Source organism: Schistocerca serialis, chromosome 3 (assembly GCF_023864345.2).
Source record: "Schistocerca serialis cubense isolate TAMUIC-IGC-003099 chromosome 3, iqSchSeri2.2, whole genome shotgun sequence".
In the NCBI taxonomy this organism is placed as follows: Eukaryota; Metazoa; Arthropoda; class Insecta; order Orthoptera; family Acrididae; genus Schistocerca; species Schistocerca serialis.
Window position 1 is genome coordinate 16,947,384 of NC_064640.1, and position 20,567 is coordinate 16,967,950.

Here is a 20,567-nt window from a genome sequence, read left to right on the forward strand (position 1 = left end):
TTGCTGCCCGAACTGTTCCAGGAAGTACTTTGCTTCGCGGTAGGTTTGAAGGGCGCCCTTGACGAACAAGATAAGCAAACTGCTGCATCAGAAACTCCTAAGACGGTTCTCCCACACAGGTCATTCGATACCATGCGGTGCGAAGCTGATTTGTTGCGAAGCGGCAGCTTTTGAGGAGCGTTCCTGTCCTCCACGCTACCGAATGCGGTGGCGCGCTCCTCGAGGAGCGGGGTTCGAATACACGTTTCCCGTGGTTTCCCTAAATCGATGAAGGTAACGCCGAAATGGTTCCTTAGGAGAACCTGGCTGACTTATTTTCCCGTTTTAGCTTTATCGGAACTTCAGCTCTGTCTCTAACGTCTCTGCCGTCGTCGGGACACTAGTTCGTTACCCTCCTCGCTTGTAATTTTCATGACTCTACTGACAAGAATCGTTTGTCCTTAGGTTTTCAATTTATTTGTGAACAGTATCTTTTAAAGATATTTGAATACAGAATTCCTATGCAGAGTTAGTATTTAATTCCTTCACGACGATTTTCTGAACTGGTTATTTCCGACGGCGTAGAGATGTAGACAAAGACGGCATAAGGCACTCCAATAGCAGGTGGAGCTCGTCAAGTGGAAGTGTTTCCGAACTCACTTTGGGAGTTGATAACTTCACAATACTGAATATTTATGAAGTTCTCTCTGTTGAAAGAGGAGCTGCTCTTACGGTTTACCGCGCAGCGAGTGAAACAGGGAGGTCAGCTAGACTCGGATCGAACTCTCCGGGCGGATTTCTTCCATTGGAAAAAAGGATTTGGAGAGGGAAAATGATATTCCTTGTGGTCAAAGGGTAAGGACAGTACTTATAGAGATGATGGTTATTGTTGGTTCGAATAGTGGGAAGATAGAACGTAATGACGAGTTCTGGTGTGTCGGCAGGGCCTTAGTAGCTATCAAAAGGACAAGGGATTGGGAATTATGAAGAGGAATGGGGGCGCTCTGATCTGGAGTGGGATAGGTAGGGAAGAGTACCGTATAAGTTGGTACAATGGAGAAATACCTGGGCTCATTTCATCTACATCTACAACCATACTCCGCAAGCCACCTGACGGTGTGTGGTGGAGGGTACCTTGAGTACCTCTATCGGTTCTCCCTTCTTTTCCAGTCTCGTATTGTTCGTGGAAACAAGGATTGTCGGTATGCCTCTGTGTGGGCTCCAATCTCTCTGATTTTACTCTCATGTTCTCTTCGCGGGATATACGTAGGAGGGAGTAATATACTGTCTGACTCCTCGGTGAAGGTATATTCTCGAAACTTCAACAAAAGCCCGTACCGAGCTACTGAGCGTCTCTCCTGCAGAGTCTTCCACTGGAGTTTATCTATCATCTCCGTAACGCTTTCGCGATTACTAAATGATCCTATAAAGAAGCGCGCTTCTCTCCGTTGGATCTTCTCTATCTCTTCTATCAACCCTATCTGGTACGGATCCCACACTGCTGAACACTATTCAAGCAGTGGGCGAACAAGCGTATTGTAACCTACTTCCTTTGTTTTCGGATTGCATTTCCTTAGGATTCTTCCAATGAATCTCAGTCTGGCATATGCTTTACCGACGATCAACTTTATATGATCATTCCATTTTAAATCACTCCTAATGCGTACTCCCAGATAATTTATGGAATTAACTGCTTCCAGTTGCTGACCTGCTATATTGTAGCTAAATGACAAGGGACTTTCTTTCTATGTATCGTCTGGGAGAGCGATTCGGATGAAGTGGCGTTGGGATAGAATATGGAGTGTGCGAAGGTGTAGGGATGGCTGGATAAGTTGGTATAGATGCAGCAGCCCACCAGCATTAACGAGAAAAGGGGACGCAGTGGGGTTATTGGAATCTAGTTTTCGGGCAGTGTAGAATATGTGGAGGTTTTCATTGATGGTGACGAGTGGTGAGAGTCTGATAAGTCAGTAGAGGATCCACGTGGGAGGAAGTAAACAGACGCGGAACGCAAGACTGGGTACACTGCGCTCAAGGTTCACAAATGGTTCATATGGCTCTGAGCACTATGGGACTCAACATCTTAGGTCATAAGTCCCCTAGAACTTAGAACTACTTAAACCCAACTAACCTAAGGACATCACACACACCCATGCACGAAGCAGGTTTCGAACCTGCGACCGTAGCAGTCCCGCGGTTCCGGACTGCAGCGGCAGAACCGCACGGCCACCGCGGCCGGCTGCGCTGAAGGATTTGGTGAGAATGACAGCGCTCGGGTGGAGCGGATATCGAGGCGAGGCGACAGTGAGAATCGAAGTTCTGTAGGCGTGGGGTACAGTGGAGTTTGCAATCCCACGTTAGTAAAAAATGGTTCAAATGGCTCTGAGCACTATGGGACTCAACTGCTGAGGTCATTAGTCCCCTAGAACTTAGAACTAGTTAAACCTAACTAACCTAAGGACATCACAAACATCCATGCCCGAGGCAGGATTCGAACCTGCGACCGTAGCGGTCTTGCGGTTCCGGACCCCACGTTAGTAGCTCGATTCTATTGTGTGCTTACTGTTGTGTTGTTAGTAGTATACATTTATAAAACACGGATCGCGTCCTTTTAATTTTCTCTAAGTATATGAAAAATGTATAAAGTTAGTCGAATTTGTCTCTTTGCGATGTTTTTACGTGGATGTAGAATAGCGGACTGAGCGTAGGTGTGTTTTTGTTGCAGACGGAGAGCCAGTGCTCGTGCTCGGAGCGCGCGCAGGAGAGCGCCCGCCTGACGGCGCAGGACGACGACGGCTCGCCCGGCGACGAGGACGCGCTCAGCTTCTGCGAGTACCACGACGTGCCGCCCCCGCCCGACGGCGGCTACGGCTGGGTCATCGTCTTCGCCTCCTTCATGTGCAACATGATCGTCGACGGCATCGCCTACACGTTCGGCATCTTCCTGGGCGAGTTCGTCAACTACTACGGGGAGGGCAAGGGCAAGACGGCGTGGGTCGGCTCGCTGCTCTCCGGCATGTACCTCAGCGCCGGTAAGTCGGCCGCCTTCCGCGTTCGCTTATGCGCCGCGCTGGCGCAGCGTGTTTTCGTACGATGTCGTTATCTGTCGGAATGCTTCGACGAGCTAAGTCAAACTCTTCAGGAGATGAGCTTGTGCAACGCAGCTAGCTCTTTATTCGCACGAAGTAATGGCCGCTATCGACATGAGATCTCAAGTTGATTCCGTATTTCTAGATTTCAGGAAAGCTTTTGACACCGTTCCTCACAAGCGACTTCTAATCGAGCTGTGGGCCTATGGGGTATCGTCTCAGTTGTGCGACTGGATTCGTGATTTCCTGTCAGGAAGGTCGCAGTTCGTAGTAATAGACGGCAAATCATCGAGTAAAACTGAAGTGAAATCAGATGTTCCCCAGGGAATCGTCCTGGGACCTCTGCTGTTCCTGATCTATATAAATGACCTGGGTGACAATCTGAGTAGTTCTCTTAGGTTGTTCGCAGATGATGCTGTAATTTACCGTCTAGTAAGGTCATCCGAAGACCAGTATCAGTTACAAAGCGATTTAGAAAAGATTGCTGTATGGTGTGGCAGGTGGCAGTTGACGCTAAATAACGAAAAGTGTGAGGTGATTCACAAGAGTTCCAAAAGAAATCAGTTGGAATTCGCTTACTCGACAAATAGTACAATTCTCAAGGCTGTCAATTCAACTAAGTACCTGGGTGTTAAAATTACGAATAACTTCAGTTGGAAAGACCACATATATAATATTGTGGGGAATGCGAGCCAAAGGTTGCGTTTCACTGGCAGGACACTTAGAAGATGCAACAAGTCCACTAAAGAGACAGCTTACACTACACTCGTTCGTCCTCTGTTAGAATATTGCTGTGCGGTGTGGGATCCTTACCAGGTGGGATTGACGGAGGACATCGAAAGGGCGCAAAAAAGGGCAGCTCGTTTTTTACTATCACGTAGTAGGGGAGAGAGTGTGGCAGATATGATACGTGAGTTGGGATGGAAGTCATTAAAGCAAAGACGTTTTTCGTCGCGGCGAGCTCTATTTACGAAATTTGAGTCACCAACTTTCTCTTCCGAATGCGAAAATATTTTGTTGAGCCCAACCTACATAGGTACGAATGATCATCAAAATAAAATAAGAGAAATCAGAGCTTGAACAGAAAGGTTTAGGTGTTCGTTTTTCCCGCGCGCTGTTCGGGAGTGGAATGGTAGAGAGATAGTATGATTGTGGTTCGATGAACCCTCTGCCAAGCACGTAAATGTGAATTGCAGAGTAGTCATGTAGATGTAGATGTTGGGAACAGATGCGGTACTCCCACATTGATTTTTTGGGCAAGGTCCGAAGTTACTTAGCGGTGGATATCTTCGATGTAGAGAAGCAGCTAAAAGCACGTAATAAATTAAGTCTTCCGTCCAGATAGCATATCAATTACACCGTGTGATCAAAAGACCCCCAAAAACGTACGTTTTGCATATTAGGTGCAGCGTGCTGACACCTGCTGCCAGGTACTCCGTATCAGCGACCTCAGTAGTCATTACACATCGCGAGAGACCAGAATGGGACGCTCCACGGAACTCACGGACTTCGAACGTGGTCAGGTTATTGGGTGTCACTTGCGTCGTACGTCTGTACGCGAGATTTCCACGCTCCTAAACATCCCTAGGTCCAATGTTTCCGATGTGATAATGAAATGGAAACGTGAAGGGACACGCACAGCACAAAAGCGTATAGGCAGACCTCGTCTTTGACTGGCAGAGACCACCGACAGTTGAAGAGGATAGTAATGGTTAATAGGCAGACATCTATCCAGACCATCACACAGGCATTACAAACTGCATTAGGATTCACGGCAAGTAATATGACAGGCGGGAGGTGAGAAAACTTGGATTTCATGGCCGAGCGGCTGTTCATAAGCCACATATCACGCTGGTCAATGCCAAACGACGCCTGGCTTGGTGTAAGGAGCGTAAACATTGGACGATTGAACAGCGGAAAAACGTTGTGTAGAGCGACGAATCACGGTACACAGTGTGGCGATTCGATAGCAGGGTGTGGGTATGACGAATGCCCGGTGAACGTCATCTGCCAGCGTGTGTAGTGCCAACAGTAAAATTCGGAAGCGGTGGTCTTATGGTGTCGTCGTGTTTTTCATGAAGGGGGCTTGCTTCCCATGTTGTTTTGCGTGGCACTATCACACCACAGCCGGCCGTTGTGGCCGAGCGGTTCTAGGCGCTACAGTCTGGAACCGCGCGACCACTACGGTCGCAGGTTCGAATCCTGCCTTGGGCATGGATGTGTGTGATGTCCTTAGTTTAGTTAGGTTTAGGTAGTTCTAAGTTCTAGGGGACTGATGACCTCAGATGTTAAGTCCCATAGTGCTCAGAGCTATTTGAACCATTTGAACCATCACACCACAGGCCTACACTGATGTTTTAAGCACCTAGTTTCTTCCCACTGTTGAAGAGCGATTCGGGGATGGCAACTGCATCTTTCAACACGATCGAGACTGTTCATAATGCACAGTCTGTAGCGGAGTGGTTACACGTCAGTGACATCCCTGTAATGGACTGACTTGCACAGAGCCCTGACCTGAATTCAATAGAAAACCACAAGGATGTTTTGGAACGCCGACTTCGTGCCAGGCCTCACCGACCGACATCGATACCTGTCCTTAGTGCCGGGCTCCGTGAAGAATGGGCTGCCATTCCCCAAGAAACCTTCCAACGCTAGATTGAACGTATGACTGCGAGAGTGGAAGCTGTCATCGAGGCTAAGGGTGGGCCAACACCATCTTGAATTCCAGCATTGTCGATGAAGGGCGCCACGAACTTGCAAGTCATTTTCAGCCAGGTGTCCGGATACTTTTGATCGCATAGTGTAGGTTGCCTTCAGAGTATGCTGATACTATATCCCCATGGAAATGGAAATGAGCGTTTGGCGTCAATGGCCGGGAGGCCCCTCGCGGGGCAGGTCCGGCCGCCATATCGCAGGTCTTATTACATTCGGCGCCACATTGGGCGACCTGCACGCCGGATGGGGATGAAATGAGGATGAACACAACACAACACCCAGTCCCTGAGCGGAGAAAATCTCCGACCCAGCCGGGAATCGAACCCGGGCCCAGAGGACGGCAATCCGTCACGCTGACCACTCAGCTACTGGGGCGGACACTATATCCCCATATTAGGCTATCATATATAAGCGCTCACTTGACGAAGGATTCGTGCCAGAAGAGTGGGATGCTCCACAGGTCACACCAATATTAAAGAGACGAAGTAGGAGTAATCCACTGAATTACAGACTCATACCACTGACGTCGATTTGCAGTAGGATTTTGGAACATATAATGTGTTTTAACGTTATGAGTTACCTCGATAATAGCGATCTGTTGATAGACAGTCAGCGCGGATTCAGAAAGTATCGTTCTTTTGAAGCACAACTAGCGCTGTATTCGTACGAAGTAATGAGTATTATCGACAAGGAATCTCAAATTGATTCCAAATTTCTGGATTTCCGAAAGGCTTTTGACACCATTCCTCACTAGAGACTTATAATTGAACTGCGTGCCTATGGAGTATCGCTTCCGTTGTGCGACTGGATTCGTGATTTCTTGTCAGAAAGGCCACATTACACAGTAACCAACGGAAAATGATTGAGTAAAACAGAAATTATATCTGGGGTTCTCCAATTAAGTGTTACAGGTCCTCTGCTGTTCCTAAATTATATAAAAGATTTAGGAGACAGTCTGAACAACTCTGTTACGTTGTTCGCAGATGATGCTGTCATTTACCGTCTAGTAAATTCCCCACAAGACCAAACCCAGTTGCAAAATTACTTAGACACGATATTTGTATGTTGCGAAAAGTGGCAACTGTCCCTTAATGAGCAAGTATGAGGTCATCCACACGAGTACCAAAAGAAGTGCGTTACAATTCGTTTACACGATAAATAACACAGTTTGACTAAATATCTAGAAATTACAATTACGGACAACTTAATCCGGGACTATGACACAGATAATGTTGTGGCAAAGGCAAACCGAAGACTACGTTTTATTGACAGGAGACTTAGAAGTTGCATACAGGTCTTCTAAAGAGACTGTTACACTACACTCGCTCATCCTCTGCCAGAGTATTGCTTTGCTTACCAGGCAGAGTTCACGGAGGATATCGAGAAAGGCTAAAGAAGGGCAGTTCGTTTTGTGTTATTGCGTAATAGAGAGTAGACTGTCACGGATATGATAAGCGAGCTGGGGTGGCAATACTTTAAAACAATTACGTCTTTCGTAATCTTTTCACGAAATTTCAATCACCAACTCTCTCCTCTGAAAGCAAAAATATTTTATTGTCGCCAACCTACATTGGGAGAAAGTATCATCATAAAAAATAAAAGAAATCGGAGCTCGTACAGAAAAAATTACGTGTTCATTTTTACCATTCGCCCTTAGAGAGTGGAACGATAGAGAAACAGTCTTAAGGTAGTTCAAAGAACTATTCCAGGCATTTACGTGTGAACTGTAGAGTACTGATGTCCCAGTCGAAGAGGTTTGCCGTTGCCTTCCTCTGACTTGCCGAGAACCGACACGGATACATCTATTGGTGTGTGCGTGACTGCATTGAGTGCTTGTACAATGTAGCGCTGTATTTGTGATTCTATGAATGAAGAGAGGAGATAGACTGAAACCCGGTGCTGGCACATAGCCTACTCCTCTGAAACAGTACAAAGGGGAGCGCCGAGCTAATATCCCGGGTCATCACCACACGCCCCCACTTCACGAGACATTACGTAGAGGTGTGGAACTAAACCGGGATATATGCAATTCATCCTTGGGCAGTAACTGCTAGTTGACCCTCGACGGAAACAAATGTAATGTATGCTGCACAAACATGCGAAGAGATACATCATTTTTCGATTGTAAGGTGGGAATTTAACGAGATGGGACCTGGATAAACTGAAAGAACCAGAGGTTGTACAGAGTTTCAAGGAAAGCGTAAGGGGACAATCGACAGGAATGGGGGAAAGAAATACAGTAGACGAAAAATGGGTAGCTTTGAGGGATGAAGTAGTGAAGGCAGCAGAGGACCAATTAGGTAGACAGATGAGGGCTAGTAGAAACCCTTGGGTAGCAGAAGAAATATTGAATTTAATTGATGAAAAGAAAAAATATGAAAATGCAGTAAATGAAGCAGGCAAAAATGAATATAAACGTCTCAAAAATGAGATCGACAGGAAGTGCAAAATGGCTAATCAGGGATGGCTAGAGAACAAATGTAAGGATGTAGAGGCTTATCTCACTAGGGGTAAGATAGATACTGCCTACAGGAAAATTAGAGAGACCTTTGGAGAAAGGAGAACCACTTGCATGAATATCAAGAGCTCAGATGGAAACCCAGTTCTAAGCAAAGAAGGGAAAGCAGAAAGGTGGAAGGAGTATATAGAGGGTCTACACAAGGGCGATGTACTTGAAGACAATTTTTGGAAATGGAAGAGGATGTAGATGAAGATGTAATGGGAGATATGATACTGCATGAAGAGTTTGACAGAGCACTGAAATACCTGAGTCGAAAGAAGGCCCCGGGAGTAGACAACATTCCATTAGAACTACTGACAGCCTTGGGAGAGCCAGTCATGATAAAACTCTACCGTCTGGTGAGACAGGCGAAATACCCTCAGACTTCAAGAAGAATATAATAATTCCAATCCCAAAGAAAGCAGGTGTTGACAGATGTGAAAATTACCGAGCTATCAGTTTAATAAGTCACAGCTGCAAAATACTAACGCGAATTCTTTACAGACGAATGGAAAAACTGGTAGAAGCCGACCTCGGGGAAGATCAGTTTGTATTCCGTAGAAATGTTGGAACACGTGAGGCAATACTGACCCTACGACTTATCTTAGAAGAAAGATTAAGGAAAGGCAAACCTACGTTTCTAACATTTGTAGACTTAGAAAAAGCTTTTGACAATGTTGATTGGAATACTGTGTTTCAAATTCTGAAGGTGGCAGGGGTAAAATACAGGGAGCGAAAGGCTATTTACAATTTGTACAGAAAGCAGATGGCAGTTATAAGAGTCGAGGGACATGAAAGGGAAGCAGTGGTTGGGAAGGGAGTGAGACAGGGTTTTAGCCTCTCCCCGATGTTATTCAATCTGTAAATTGAGCAAGCAGTGAAGGAAACAAAAGAAAAGTTCGGAGTAGGAATTAAAATCCATGGAGAAGAAATAAAAACTCTGAGGTTCGCCGATGACATTGTAATTCTCTCAGAGACAGCAAAGGACTTGGAAGAGCAGTTGAACGGAATGGATAATGTCTTGAAAGGAGGATATAAGATGAACATTAACAAAAGCAAAACGAGGATAATGGAATGTAGTCGAATTAAGTCGGGTGATGCTGAGGGAATTAGATTAGGAAATGAGACACTTAAAGTAGTAAAGGAGTTTTGCTATTTGGGGAGCAAAATAACTGGCGATGGTCGAGAGGATATAAAATGTAGACTGGCAATGACAAGGAATGCGTTTCTGAAGAAGAAAAATTTGTTAGCATAAAGTATAGATTTAAGTGTCAGGAAGTCGTTTCTGAAAGTATTTGTATGGAGTGTAGCCATGTACGGAAGTGAAACATGGACGATAAATAGTTTAGCCAGAAGGGAATAGAAGCTTTCGAAATGTAGGTTCTGGTACAGCATCAATTGTGACTTTTCAAAACGTGAAATGAGCAGGATCGAGTGTTGGTGCTATAAATTATACGTGGATTGGTTTGCATTTTCACGTCGGTGATTTTGGATCTTGTAAATTATTACACATCTATCGACTCTCATTAAAGCAATAACAAACAGATTAAACTAAAGCGTGCGAAACAAAAAGGCAATTAAAAGTGTTAGAACTATAGTACCTGCAAATGAGACATTTGTATTTGGCGCAGCTCTTTATTCTCTACACATTAGTGCTCTCAGAACAGGCACGAATTTCGAATGACATCTTCTTTATCCTTATCTTTATATATATGCATTATTTTATAACTACGTCTATATTTTAGGATAATACGGATCACTTGTGGGTGTATCACGATACGTGTACATCATGTAATTTTTGTGTACTGTCTTAATCTGTGAATTGTGCACTATTAATTTCTACATCCGTAGTCAAACTACTTCTTTGATAGGATCAAGAAATTTACATGACATGATGTATAAGGGTATCTTTTCTTTCAAACAGTATCTCTTGCCTCTGTGGATTTGACTGTTTCAGTGAATTAGTGTATTATATCGAAATTATGCATTCCGAAAACAGCTGTAACTTTCGTACTTCTTATTGTTAACGACTGGATGAAAAGTTTATTTCTTCATCTCAACAGTATTCTAAGTTTGGTGTATTATAGAATATGAGTTTTTTTTTTTCAATTTAACCCAAAGCGTTGGCGTAAGCTTATTAGATCGTTTAGGCAAAACTTTCGCCAGTTCCTAAGAACGCTGCCTGCCTCACGCCAACCATTTACTTGCCTGAGCGTATCCCTGCCTTCAGTCTTCGCTTTAGGCCACGCTTCTTGTTGCCACACACAGCCACCACCGGTACAAACAAGAAGAGAATGAAAGCACTTGAAACGTGGTGCAATGGAAGACTGTTACGATTACATGGGCAGCTTGAGTAATTGATGAAGAGGTACTGAATGGAATCATAGGCAAAACAAATTTATGGCCATTGTAACTAAAATAAGGAGTAGGTTGATAGGGTACATCATTTTAAGGTACCAAGGGATTGTTAATTTTGTAATGGAGAGAAGAGTGAGGCATAAAAATTATAGAGGAAATCCATAGCGTGACAACACTAGGCTGTTTCAGATGAATGTGGATTGCTGCAGCTATGGAGAGATGACTCATGAAACCAATCTTCAGACTGAAAACAACAACACTGCACCAACGTCCATCGTTACGACCGAGAACGATTTCTTTTTTTTAATTTATTTATGCGTTTATTTCCCTTGGCAGGATTAGGGCCTCCAAATCATGTGTTACATCTTACCACACATCCATAGTGGGTCAGTATTACCATTAGTATAGTACATGAGTAATACGACCATATAATGATAATAATAATAGTAACGTTAATGAACATATGGAATTTAAGAAATGTCAGTCTTATTGACATTGTATTAAGCAAGTTCCTCATTACATTCTTGTCAAATTTGAGTAATGGCATTAGAAGGAGTCAATGTGGAGAAAAAGTCGAAGAGCGAGAAATAATAGGGTAAAATTAGCAGATGAGATTGAAAGAAGAAAACAGAAATATGAAGGGCTGAGAAAAATACAGACAGTTCACAGTAAGACAGAGATTCTGGTTCCCCGTTGGGCAATAAGAAAACAATTGGGATCTACCAAGAGGGAAATTGCACCGACAAAGATAGATAATCTCCCTTTGAATGTATCGTCTTACTGGATAAGGCGCAGGTTACAAGATGACTTCTTCAGCATTCGTACGGCTGAAAGGGAGAAGGAACTGAAGAAATATTTAATTTTATGCAAAGGTACAATCAAGACGAACGGCGTACCCTATCTGGTATTACTTTTATGGAATGGTGATATGCGAGGAGACGTATTTAGGACACCAGCGACGAAGAAATCGATGAAGTAAACATAGCGTGTAGTGACCACTTTGTCTATCCGGTCGCATCCACTCTAACTGAGAATAGGAAGCACTGATATGATCAAACAACCGAATCTTAAATAGCTTCGGCAAGCATCCATAACTACTCGTAGTTCGGATCATCTATAGTTTTCACTTTTTGCAGCGTGTTGATCTACATCACAGCAATAAACATTTGACAAAACTAAAAATTGGATTAAATTTTGTTTAATTTGAGGTGTAAATATTTTTCTGGATTTTCTGAAGAATCAGCAGGATGTCTAGAAATTCACGGAAGCACTAACTTACCCTGTATCGACTGTAATATTCATGCGAGGAATTGGAAATCAAAACTATCTGTGATACTCCGTCGTTGATTCAAATGGTTTCCAGCTGAAACGTCTTTCTTAAATTAAAATTTTATTCTGCGCCCTTTTTGCAACGCAAACTCTCTAATACATTCATCAGTGTCAATTTATACCACTTGTTCGGTTGCCAAAATAACGGGATCTGTTAATCTCAACGTGAACATTGCAGATCTTAAATAATTTTAGTCAGTTTCAATTTAGGGAAGCTTCTCTCGCAACTAACATTACTTACGGCAGCTGTGACGAATACTGTCAGCGTTATAAGTATATTAGTTAAACCTTCTTCAGATTTTGACTAGTGATAAACTTTAGTAAACCCAGTGGGCCAAAATTAATATTCTTCCTAACAGTCTGTTGTAACAACGAAAAATCGCAGACGCACGCACTAGAGCTTACCCAACTCTTCTCTGTCAGTATGTTGAGAAGTTTGGATGAGGTTGTATTCCTCGTCACCAATGCCCAGTATTATTACAGGTCTTAATGAAGGCATGTTTTTCGGCCAAATTCTGGTGCTGTTGGAATCTTTCTTGAATTTCGGCAGTTTCTCTATGTAATGAAAAAACATTTTTCGTTTCAAATCGTCTTCATGCTATAGGTCCACACGTCTAATTCCATCGCCAGAAATGTGCCTCCTCGTAATTCGTCTTCGAGATGCAATACAAATGCAAAGTTCTTCACGCAAATTTTTGGTAACTTCAGGCCTCGTCTACGAGTTCCAATTGCCTCTCTTCCAACACTGTCTGCAAGGCGCTTTTATGAGCACACTGATTTACGTGAAGTTCCCCCGTTTGCAAATAATTTTGGGCACCATTCACTTCGTTCAGCACCTGTTGCCAGAGACTCAAGAAACGCACAAACGAAAATGATTGCATCCCGATTAACAAATTTTCTGCCTCTGTTCGTGTGTTCAAACTTTCCGCTAGGTTCTCTAGCGTTCTGAATTTCTTTGTAATGATTTTGTGTCTTGTTTATTAGATAGCCTCTTGCTCTCCAGGGTGTGTCCTGAATCCCCTCCAACCATGGTGTGGAAGCCAGTCAGACTGTTACCGTAGCACTTACCGGCTGGAATATTTAATTTAATATGAATGTCATCCACACTAGAGATTTAGAGGACCTAATAGCAAACCCCTGCGTTGTTTATAGCACACGTAGGTATTCTGCAGGGTATGGAGAACAAGTAGGGTATTTTTTCCTCCAGCTCTGATTTTCGAGGTTGAGAGATTACGTGGAGAACAAGTATGGTATTTTTTCGTCCAACTCTGATTTTCGAGGGTGAGAGATTACGTATTAACTTAAATTTGAGGAAATTTGGCTTAAAGCAGATCAAGGTGTTACTGAACTTGACCAACCTAAACTTCTGCGTCAGCAAAAAGTTCCAAAATGACTCGATCAAGGAAATAAAGAATACATAAAGTTCAAAACGATTCAAGAATTTTCCAGGAAATCATATTGTGAACCTTTCAACCAGTTCACTGCATCACTCAGGAGTAGATCCGTTAAATAATCTGCAAAAATTTTTAAATCTTTGGAAAAATTCACTCTTGGGTATACTACAGTCGTCGATAAAACTGCAAAATTTTACAAAAACGATTTTGATCGAAAGACGCTGATAAGCGATAGAGACATGGTTTTGCAACTTACGAAGAGGCAGAATGAGCAGGAAAAGACCTTGAGGGAAGTTCTGGAGTTCTTAAAAAAATATGAAGGGCCAAGAGGATTAATTCCAAGTTTGTTCGCTTACTTATTACAATTTCTTTATTATCCAGTTCTAATGAACGGAGTTTTTCTTTTTTGCTTCCATTCAAATCTTACTTAAGATCAAGAATGTTACGTGATTGACTCAATGCTATTTTTATTTTACGTATTTACTTAGGTATTACTAATAAATCAGATTTAGATTATTTGTTAATTACATTTTTTGTGGCACGCAAAGCACAGCACAGATTTTACATTATGCAGGTGACGTTTTCTAATGAATAGCATTTAAGAAAGTAAATAATATTCTATGAATCATTTTGAATTATATTTACAAGGGGAGACCCTGTTTTGGACACCCGCTCACAAAAAACCATAAACTGCCGGGCTTGATATGTTGTGTTTCCAAGTGTCTGCAAAAAGAACTTTCTTCCAAAACCATTCAATAAACTACATTTTACAAAGAGAGTCGAGTTTTTAAAATGAATGTATTTTATGGGTAATTTGAGCCCACAGTTATATCACATTTGATGGTTATAAATGTGATTCAGGGTCACTTGAGCACAGCTCATGTGACAAAACAATGGACTAGAGTAGGCCACTTTTGCATCTTATGTTGGCAAGTTTCTAAATCAGCGTGTTTATATGGTTTTACGAAAACAATAAAATGAGTGTGGGTAAAGTTCTAAAAGGTATGAAATTTTAAAAAAAAATCGCTTACCATCAGTCTATATCCTTTGATACTCGTGGAGGCGAAAGTTGAGGAGTAAACGAAACAATAATTTTTCAGTGTTACAAATGAACCAGAACAAAGCCTCTGGTGGCCAGTATATGAACTAACAAAGCTATGCGTACTAAATACACTGCTGCTACCTCTCGGAAAATCATAATTTTAACACTCTTATCAGTAACTGATGCCTCTGACAACAGACGCAAACTATTTTCCTTTTTGGGCTGAAGATAACACTGAGGGCTCAAGTGACCTCAGTTTACGGTACAATTGTCAAGGTCGAAGCCCAATTTGAACCACTTCCATTTGTCCGCTTGCCTTGAAATTCTACGTAAATACGTAGGTAGTCCCGATGACGAAACATTAACTGATGTAATGACTGTGAAGATAGGATTATCCAGTTCGGTTGCTCCCCGCTCCCCCCCCCCCCCCCCCATTTGTGCCGCCCGGGGACATGGCCCCACCGGCATCCCACAGGCTACGCCACTGATCACACGCTCTATTAAGAACGATGTTCCACATTCTGTAATGTCCAAAGGACCATCATCAGTCGCGGTGACTTAAGTGGAATTATTGTCTTTGAGGGAAAGTGTCATTTATGTTTATGTAATTGCGTATTTCTTTCAGTTACCTTCTGTACTATACTGTATTTGTTCTTTCTATGTATGGTCCAAGTTTCATCGAGCTATGTTACTTGACACATCATGCGAAAGCTACTTCAGTTCTTAAGTTTTGCATACCAGTGTATATTGAAAACAGTATCAAAAGCTTTGATGATGTTTGATATCGTAACTCACTTTGATCAATGCAGTTTTGTGTTACAGCGTTCAGAAGACTGAATGATATTTACCGTGGGCGTTGTGACTTTTAATGCGATGCATCAGCTGTTTGCGCACAATTACTCCAACGCTTTAGATACTGCGGATAATTTGCTGATATATTTATAGCCACATGGTGATTTTGGGTTATCATTCTTGATTATGGGTTGATCTGAGCTTGGCTTCCACTCTGTAGTATATGTACCACTAACATGAGAGAGCTTGAAAACGTGTTTAACAAGCAGCTACTACGTCGATAAATTCTCTAACAGCAACCGCATTTTCAGATGTCAAGCAGCGTGCTAACCTCGTGCTCTGCCAGTTGACTCTGAATATCCGGTTTACTGCGTGTTTCACAGATGGAAGGCACAGACTCGGTTTCAGCTAAGCCTTGCATAAGCTTCGACACTGCGTGAGAGTTTTGTTATCGGAAAGGATTTTCTTCAAAGTGTTTCACAATCTAAAAGTGTAATACTGATGGTTTCAGAAAACTTCTTATTCAGTACTACTGCGATGTTTCCTAAGAAAAATAGGATTCTATGGCATATCTGTCCAGTTCTACGACTAGACTGAAAATTTTCTGACAGCCAGGACGCAGCATGATATCCTTTTCAACGGAAACATCCGGAGTTTTGCCTAGAGCGGTTTAGGGAAATCACGAAAAACTTAAATCTGGATGGCTGGGCGCGAATTTGAGCCGTTGTTCTCCCAAATACGAGTCCAATATGCTCACCACGGCGCCACCTCGTTCGGTCGGAGGGTAATAGTACCGTCGTTATTTATGCTTTACATTATCAACTTTCTGGACAGAATTACAGACAATCGCAAACTATTCGTACGTGATTCAGTTATATCTGTTAGGGAACTTTGTCTGGGAATATCCATTAGAACTCGACAAGATGTCAGCCTGATGCAAAGACTGGTAACGTGCTCGTATTGGAGAGAAATTCAAAACTGTGTAATCCACAACACCTACCGAAGTTGGACAGAAATATGGAAACACCACGAGAAATGCATACGTGATCATAAATGCAGGTGCTAGCCAATCCTGGAGATTGTGCTGTTGATTTTGACCATCAACGGCACCCCAATACGTTGCAAGTGCTGTCCTTGCCAGAACAGTGTTCTATGCTGTTGTGAGTGCATTATGTGGGACCTAAGTGAATTCGGACGTGTGCCAACTGCCGGCGCACGTACGGCGGGTGCTTCCGTCATTAAGGAAGCCAGAGTGTTTGGTGTTTCAAGAGGCACAGTATCGAAGAAACGTCATCCGCTAAGTCGCATTTTGGACGAAAGTGTGTATTGAATAATCGTGACAGATGGTCACTGAAGTGGATTTTCAAGAAAAATAAGAGGATGAAAGCTATAAAAGTCACTACAGAACTGAATGTCACACTCGTGAACCCTATCAGCACCAAAACAACAGGAAGGGAGCTCCATAAGCATGGAGTTGCAGGGCGAATTGGAATTTCAAAGTCACTCGTCAGCGTTGCAAATTCCCATAATAGGAAACTTTGATGTCGAAGCCATAAATCATGGGCTACGTAGCATTGGAAGAAAGTCGTTTAGTCGGATGAGTCTTGCTTCACAATTTTTCCGGCTTCTGGCCGAATTTGCATCAGAAAATGAAACATGGGGGAGGGGGGGAGGTTGGTGATGACTTGACCGTATAATGGTATTCCAGGGGTCCACATGGTTACTCTGCCAGGTCGCACTACTGCGAAGGATTATGTGACCATTTTGGCTGATCTAGTCCATCCCACTGTATAGAGTTTGAAACTTCCTGGCAGATTAAAACTGTGTGTCTGACCGAGACTCTAACTAGGGATCTTTGCCTTTCGGGGGCATTATGGAAACATCTCCCTGGGTGTGCCAAGCCATGTCTTCGCAATTTCCTTTCTTCCAGGAGTGCTAGTTCTGCAGCATCGCAGAAGAGCTTCTGTGAAGTTTGGAAGGTAGGAGACGAGGTACTGGCGGAAGTAAAGCTGTGAGGAGGGGGCGTGAGTCGTGCTTGGGTAGCTCAGATGGTGGAGCACTTGCCCCGAAAGGCAAAGGTCCCGAGTTCGAGTCTCGGTCCGGCACACGGTTTTAATCTGCCAGGAAGTTTCGTATCAGCGCACCCTCCACTGCAGAGTGAAAATTTCTTTCTGTACAGAGTTTGTTCCCCAGTGGAGATGCTGTGTTCCAAGACGACAGGGTTCCTGTCCACACAGCTCACATCATCGTCCAAGACTGGTTTTGTAAGAAAGAACGTGAAATGACGCATCTCCTCTCGCCACCAAATTCACCAGGTCTCAGTCTTATTGAACCTTTGTTGTCTACTTTGGAGAGAAGGATGCGTAATCGCTATCCACCTTCGTCATCGTTTCCTGAACATGAGGGTATTGCCGGCCAGGGTGGCCGAGCGGCTCTAGGCGCTACTGTCTGGAACCGCGCGACCGCTCCGGTCGCCGGTTCGAATCCGCCCTCGGGCATGGATGTGTGTGATGTCCTTAGGTTAGTTAGGTTTAAGTAGATCTAAGTTCTAGGGGACTGATGACCTCAGAAGTTAAGTCCCATAGTGCTCAGAGCCGTTTAAGGGTATTTTTCAGGAAGAATCCTACACAATTCTCTTGAAAACCATGCAGGACCTGTATTTATCCTTTCCGAGATGACTGGAAGTTGTTTTGAATGCAATACGTTTTCTTATGCCGTATTAGGAATGGTAATGTGTTGTGCTGTTAGTGATTCCATATATTTTTCCATTCCATGAAGGAGTTTCAAATTGTGTACAGTATTAGTGGGTCACAACTATTCGTCATGCCTGCAAGAATTTCGGCGTAACAATGTGTAGAGAAATGAAGTGAGACGATCATATTGTCTCCTTTGTAGTCAAAGAAAACGAGATGCTGCGATTTACTGGTAGAATGCTGAGAAATTATAGTTTATCTACAGAATAAATTCCACACAATAGACTTGTATGGTCCACACTAATAATTAAGTGTATGGGGACCATACCAGGTCGGAATGACTGGGACATCGAGTGTATACAAAGAAGGAGGGAGGGAATTGTAACATGCTTGTTTGGCAGGCGAGAGGGTGTAACAGAAATGTTGAAAAAAGTTCGCTGACAGAACGACACCATGAATCTCTCGAGAACCTGTTTAGGAAACTACCAGAACTCTCTTTCTTGGAAGAAATTATAGATATCCTTCAACCCCCTACGTATCGGTCCCATAGGCATCATCCAGATAAAATTTCTCCCATGCTCCATCAGTGAATTGGATGGAAATTAATCTTAACATATGGTAGCCTCTGATTAACAGACTACAGATGTACATTATGCCTGCTGAAGCCAGGGATGCAGTTTTACATGGCAATCACAACGACTTCACATGATTCAGAAGGAGAGTTTATTTGTGCTAGTATTTCGTCCAGCACTTCAGCAAACTTGGCGCATTACGCTCTTCCGAAATTATGTTTTAATCTGACTGAAGTAGGTAGGAGGTCCTACAGAAACAGTCATCTTGCCTATGATGGGCCTATGTTTGATATCGTTGGATTAATGCGATAGTGTGATGAAAAATCAGTCTCCTAAGTAAACATCACGTCAGAATTATTACCACTTTTCTAGAGGCCGCTGATAAAAGATGAGAATGCGGGTAGCGTTCATTCGCTGTCGTATATTGTACATAAGGTGTCAAATTTATCCTACTGCACAGCTATTGCTCCATTTTCGGCACTACCTTCATACACCTAGACGCTATTACGGCCTAAAACGACCTGTTTTTTCTGATTGCGTGTCTTACTAAGAGTGTTAAAGGAGAGCTACAGTCGGATGGTTTATATACTGAAGGGACTAGGCAGTTGATAAGCTGAACAGACAAATTGTCAGTAACGTTGTGCGGTATGTTCAAAAAAATGGCTCTGAGCACTATGGGACTTAACATCTGAGGTCATCAGTCCCCTAGAACTTAGAACTACTTAAACCTAGCTAACCTAGGGACGACACACACATCTATGCCCGAGGCAGGATTCGAACCTGCGACCGTAGCGGTCGCGCGGTTCCAGACTGAAGCGCCTAGAACCGCTCGGCCAACTCGGCCGACTGTGCGGTATGTGCGCTGTTAAAAAGCACTGCAAAGCCAATATACGTGACACAGATACACACTTGGCACATTACCTCGAAGAAGATAGAAATACACAATCTCATAGTCCTAATATTTCCCACTAAAATCTATCAAAAGATAGTCACAGTGTGAATTGGAGGGAATGAATAAGCAAGTATGTATAATAAGCCATACGCTTTTCACCCGAATATGTTTAGCCTCAAACCCAAAAAATATTCACACTCATCATGAGAATTTAATTTGTTTGTGATAGGTGTCATAAGCATATACGAAAAAAGAAGTGAAACACGCAAGTACAAAAAATTTAGACTCTATACCCATTGGAATGACAGACAGCAGCAGTATTAGGAAATCTAGATTAAAATTTTTACCCTTAACTGCTTTCTTTGATACCATAGATAATTATAATCTAGAAAAGAAGCAAGTAGACACAAGTATTCAAATGGTTCAAATGGCTCTGAGCACTATGGGACTCAACTGCTGTGGTCATAAGTCCCCTAGAACTTAGAACTACTTAAACCTAACTAACCTAAGGACAGCACACAACACCCAGCCATCACGAGGCAGAGAAAATCCCTGACCCCGCCGGGAATCGAACCCGGGAACCCGGGCGTGGGAAGCGAGAACGCTACCGCACGACCACGAGATGCGGGCAGACACAAGTATACGTCTGTATATGGTCGACCTGTATTACACATTTAAAATAACCTCAATGACAGCAGCTGTCAGTTAATCTAGGTTGAGATTGCCACAAAAGTCACAGATTGTCAAGAAATTAATAATAATTTGGATAGAAGCTCTGTATGTAATTAGTCACATAGCAACCAGTGGATGACAGAATCGAAGGCTTCATATTTGAAACGCTTCAGGTGAATCACAAAGTTAATACAACTTCAGAAATATTTAGGTCACATGCTGAGAAAGGTTAAAGGCAGAAAAATATTTTAAACCATTCGCTCGAGAGTGAGCTGACTGCAGAGTATTGTCTTATCTTATTTCGCTTCGGATTTCAAACCGTCACCATAGAATCATTTCACAATTGTGAATTATTTACTACAGGTACACTTGGATGAATAGCACAAGCGTTTCATCGAATCAAAACAGTTTTGTTACTTAACGTAATAAAAATAAAAATTGCTTTTTCCACTCCAAAAATGTATGAAGTAAATGTTGTGCTAAAACGTTTAGAGCTCTGGGTAAACTTCTTGTACACTCGGTCAACTCTTTGTACAGCCT

The 20,567-nt window shown here is 42.9% G+C and overlaps 1 protein-coding gene across 2 annotated transcripts in view; it reads left to right on the plus strand.

Moving 5' to 3' along the window:
* Window positions 1–20,567, plus strand: part of LOC126469675 (monocarboxylate transporter 3) — a 442,163-nt gene that overhangs the window by 249,700 nt on the left and 171,896 nt on the right. For both annotated transcript variants that reach the window (XM_050096825.1, XM_050096826.1), the window contains exon 2: window positions 2,705–3,011. In XM_050096825.1, coding sequence (XP_049952782.1) covers window positions 2,705–3,011 — 307 coding nt within the window. The remainder of the gene's footprint in view (window positions 1–2,704; window positions 3,012–20,567) is intronic.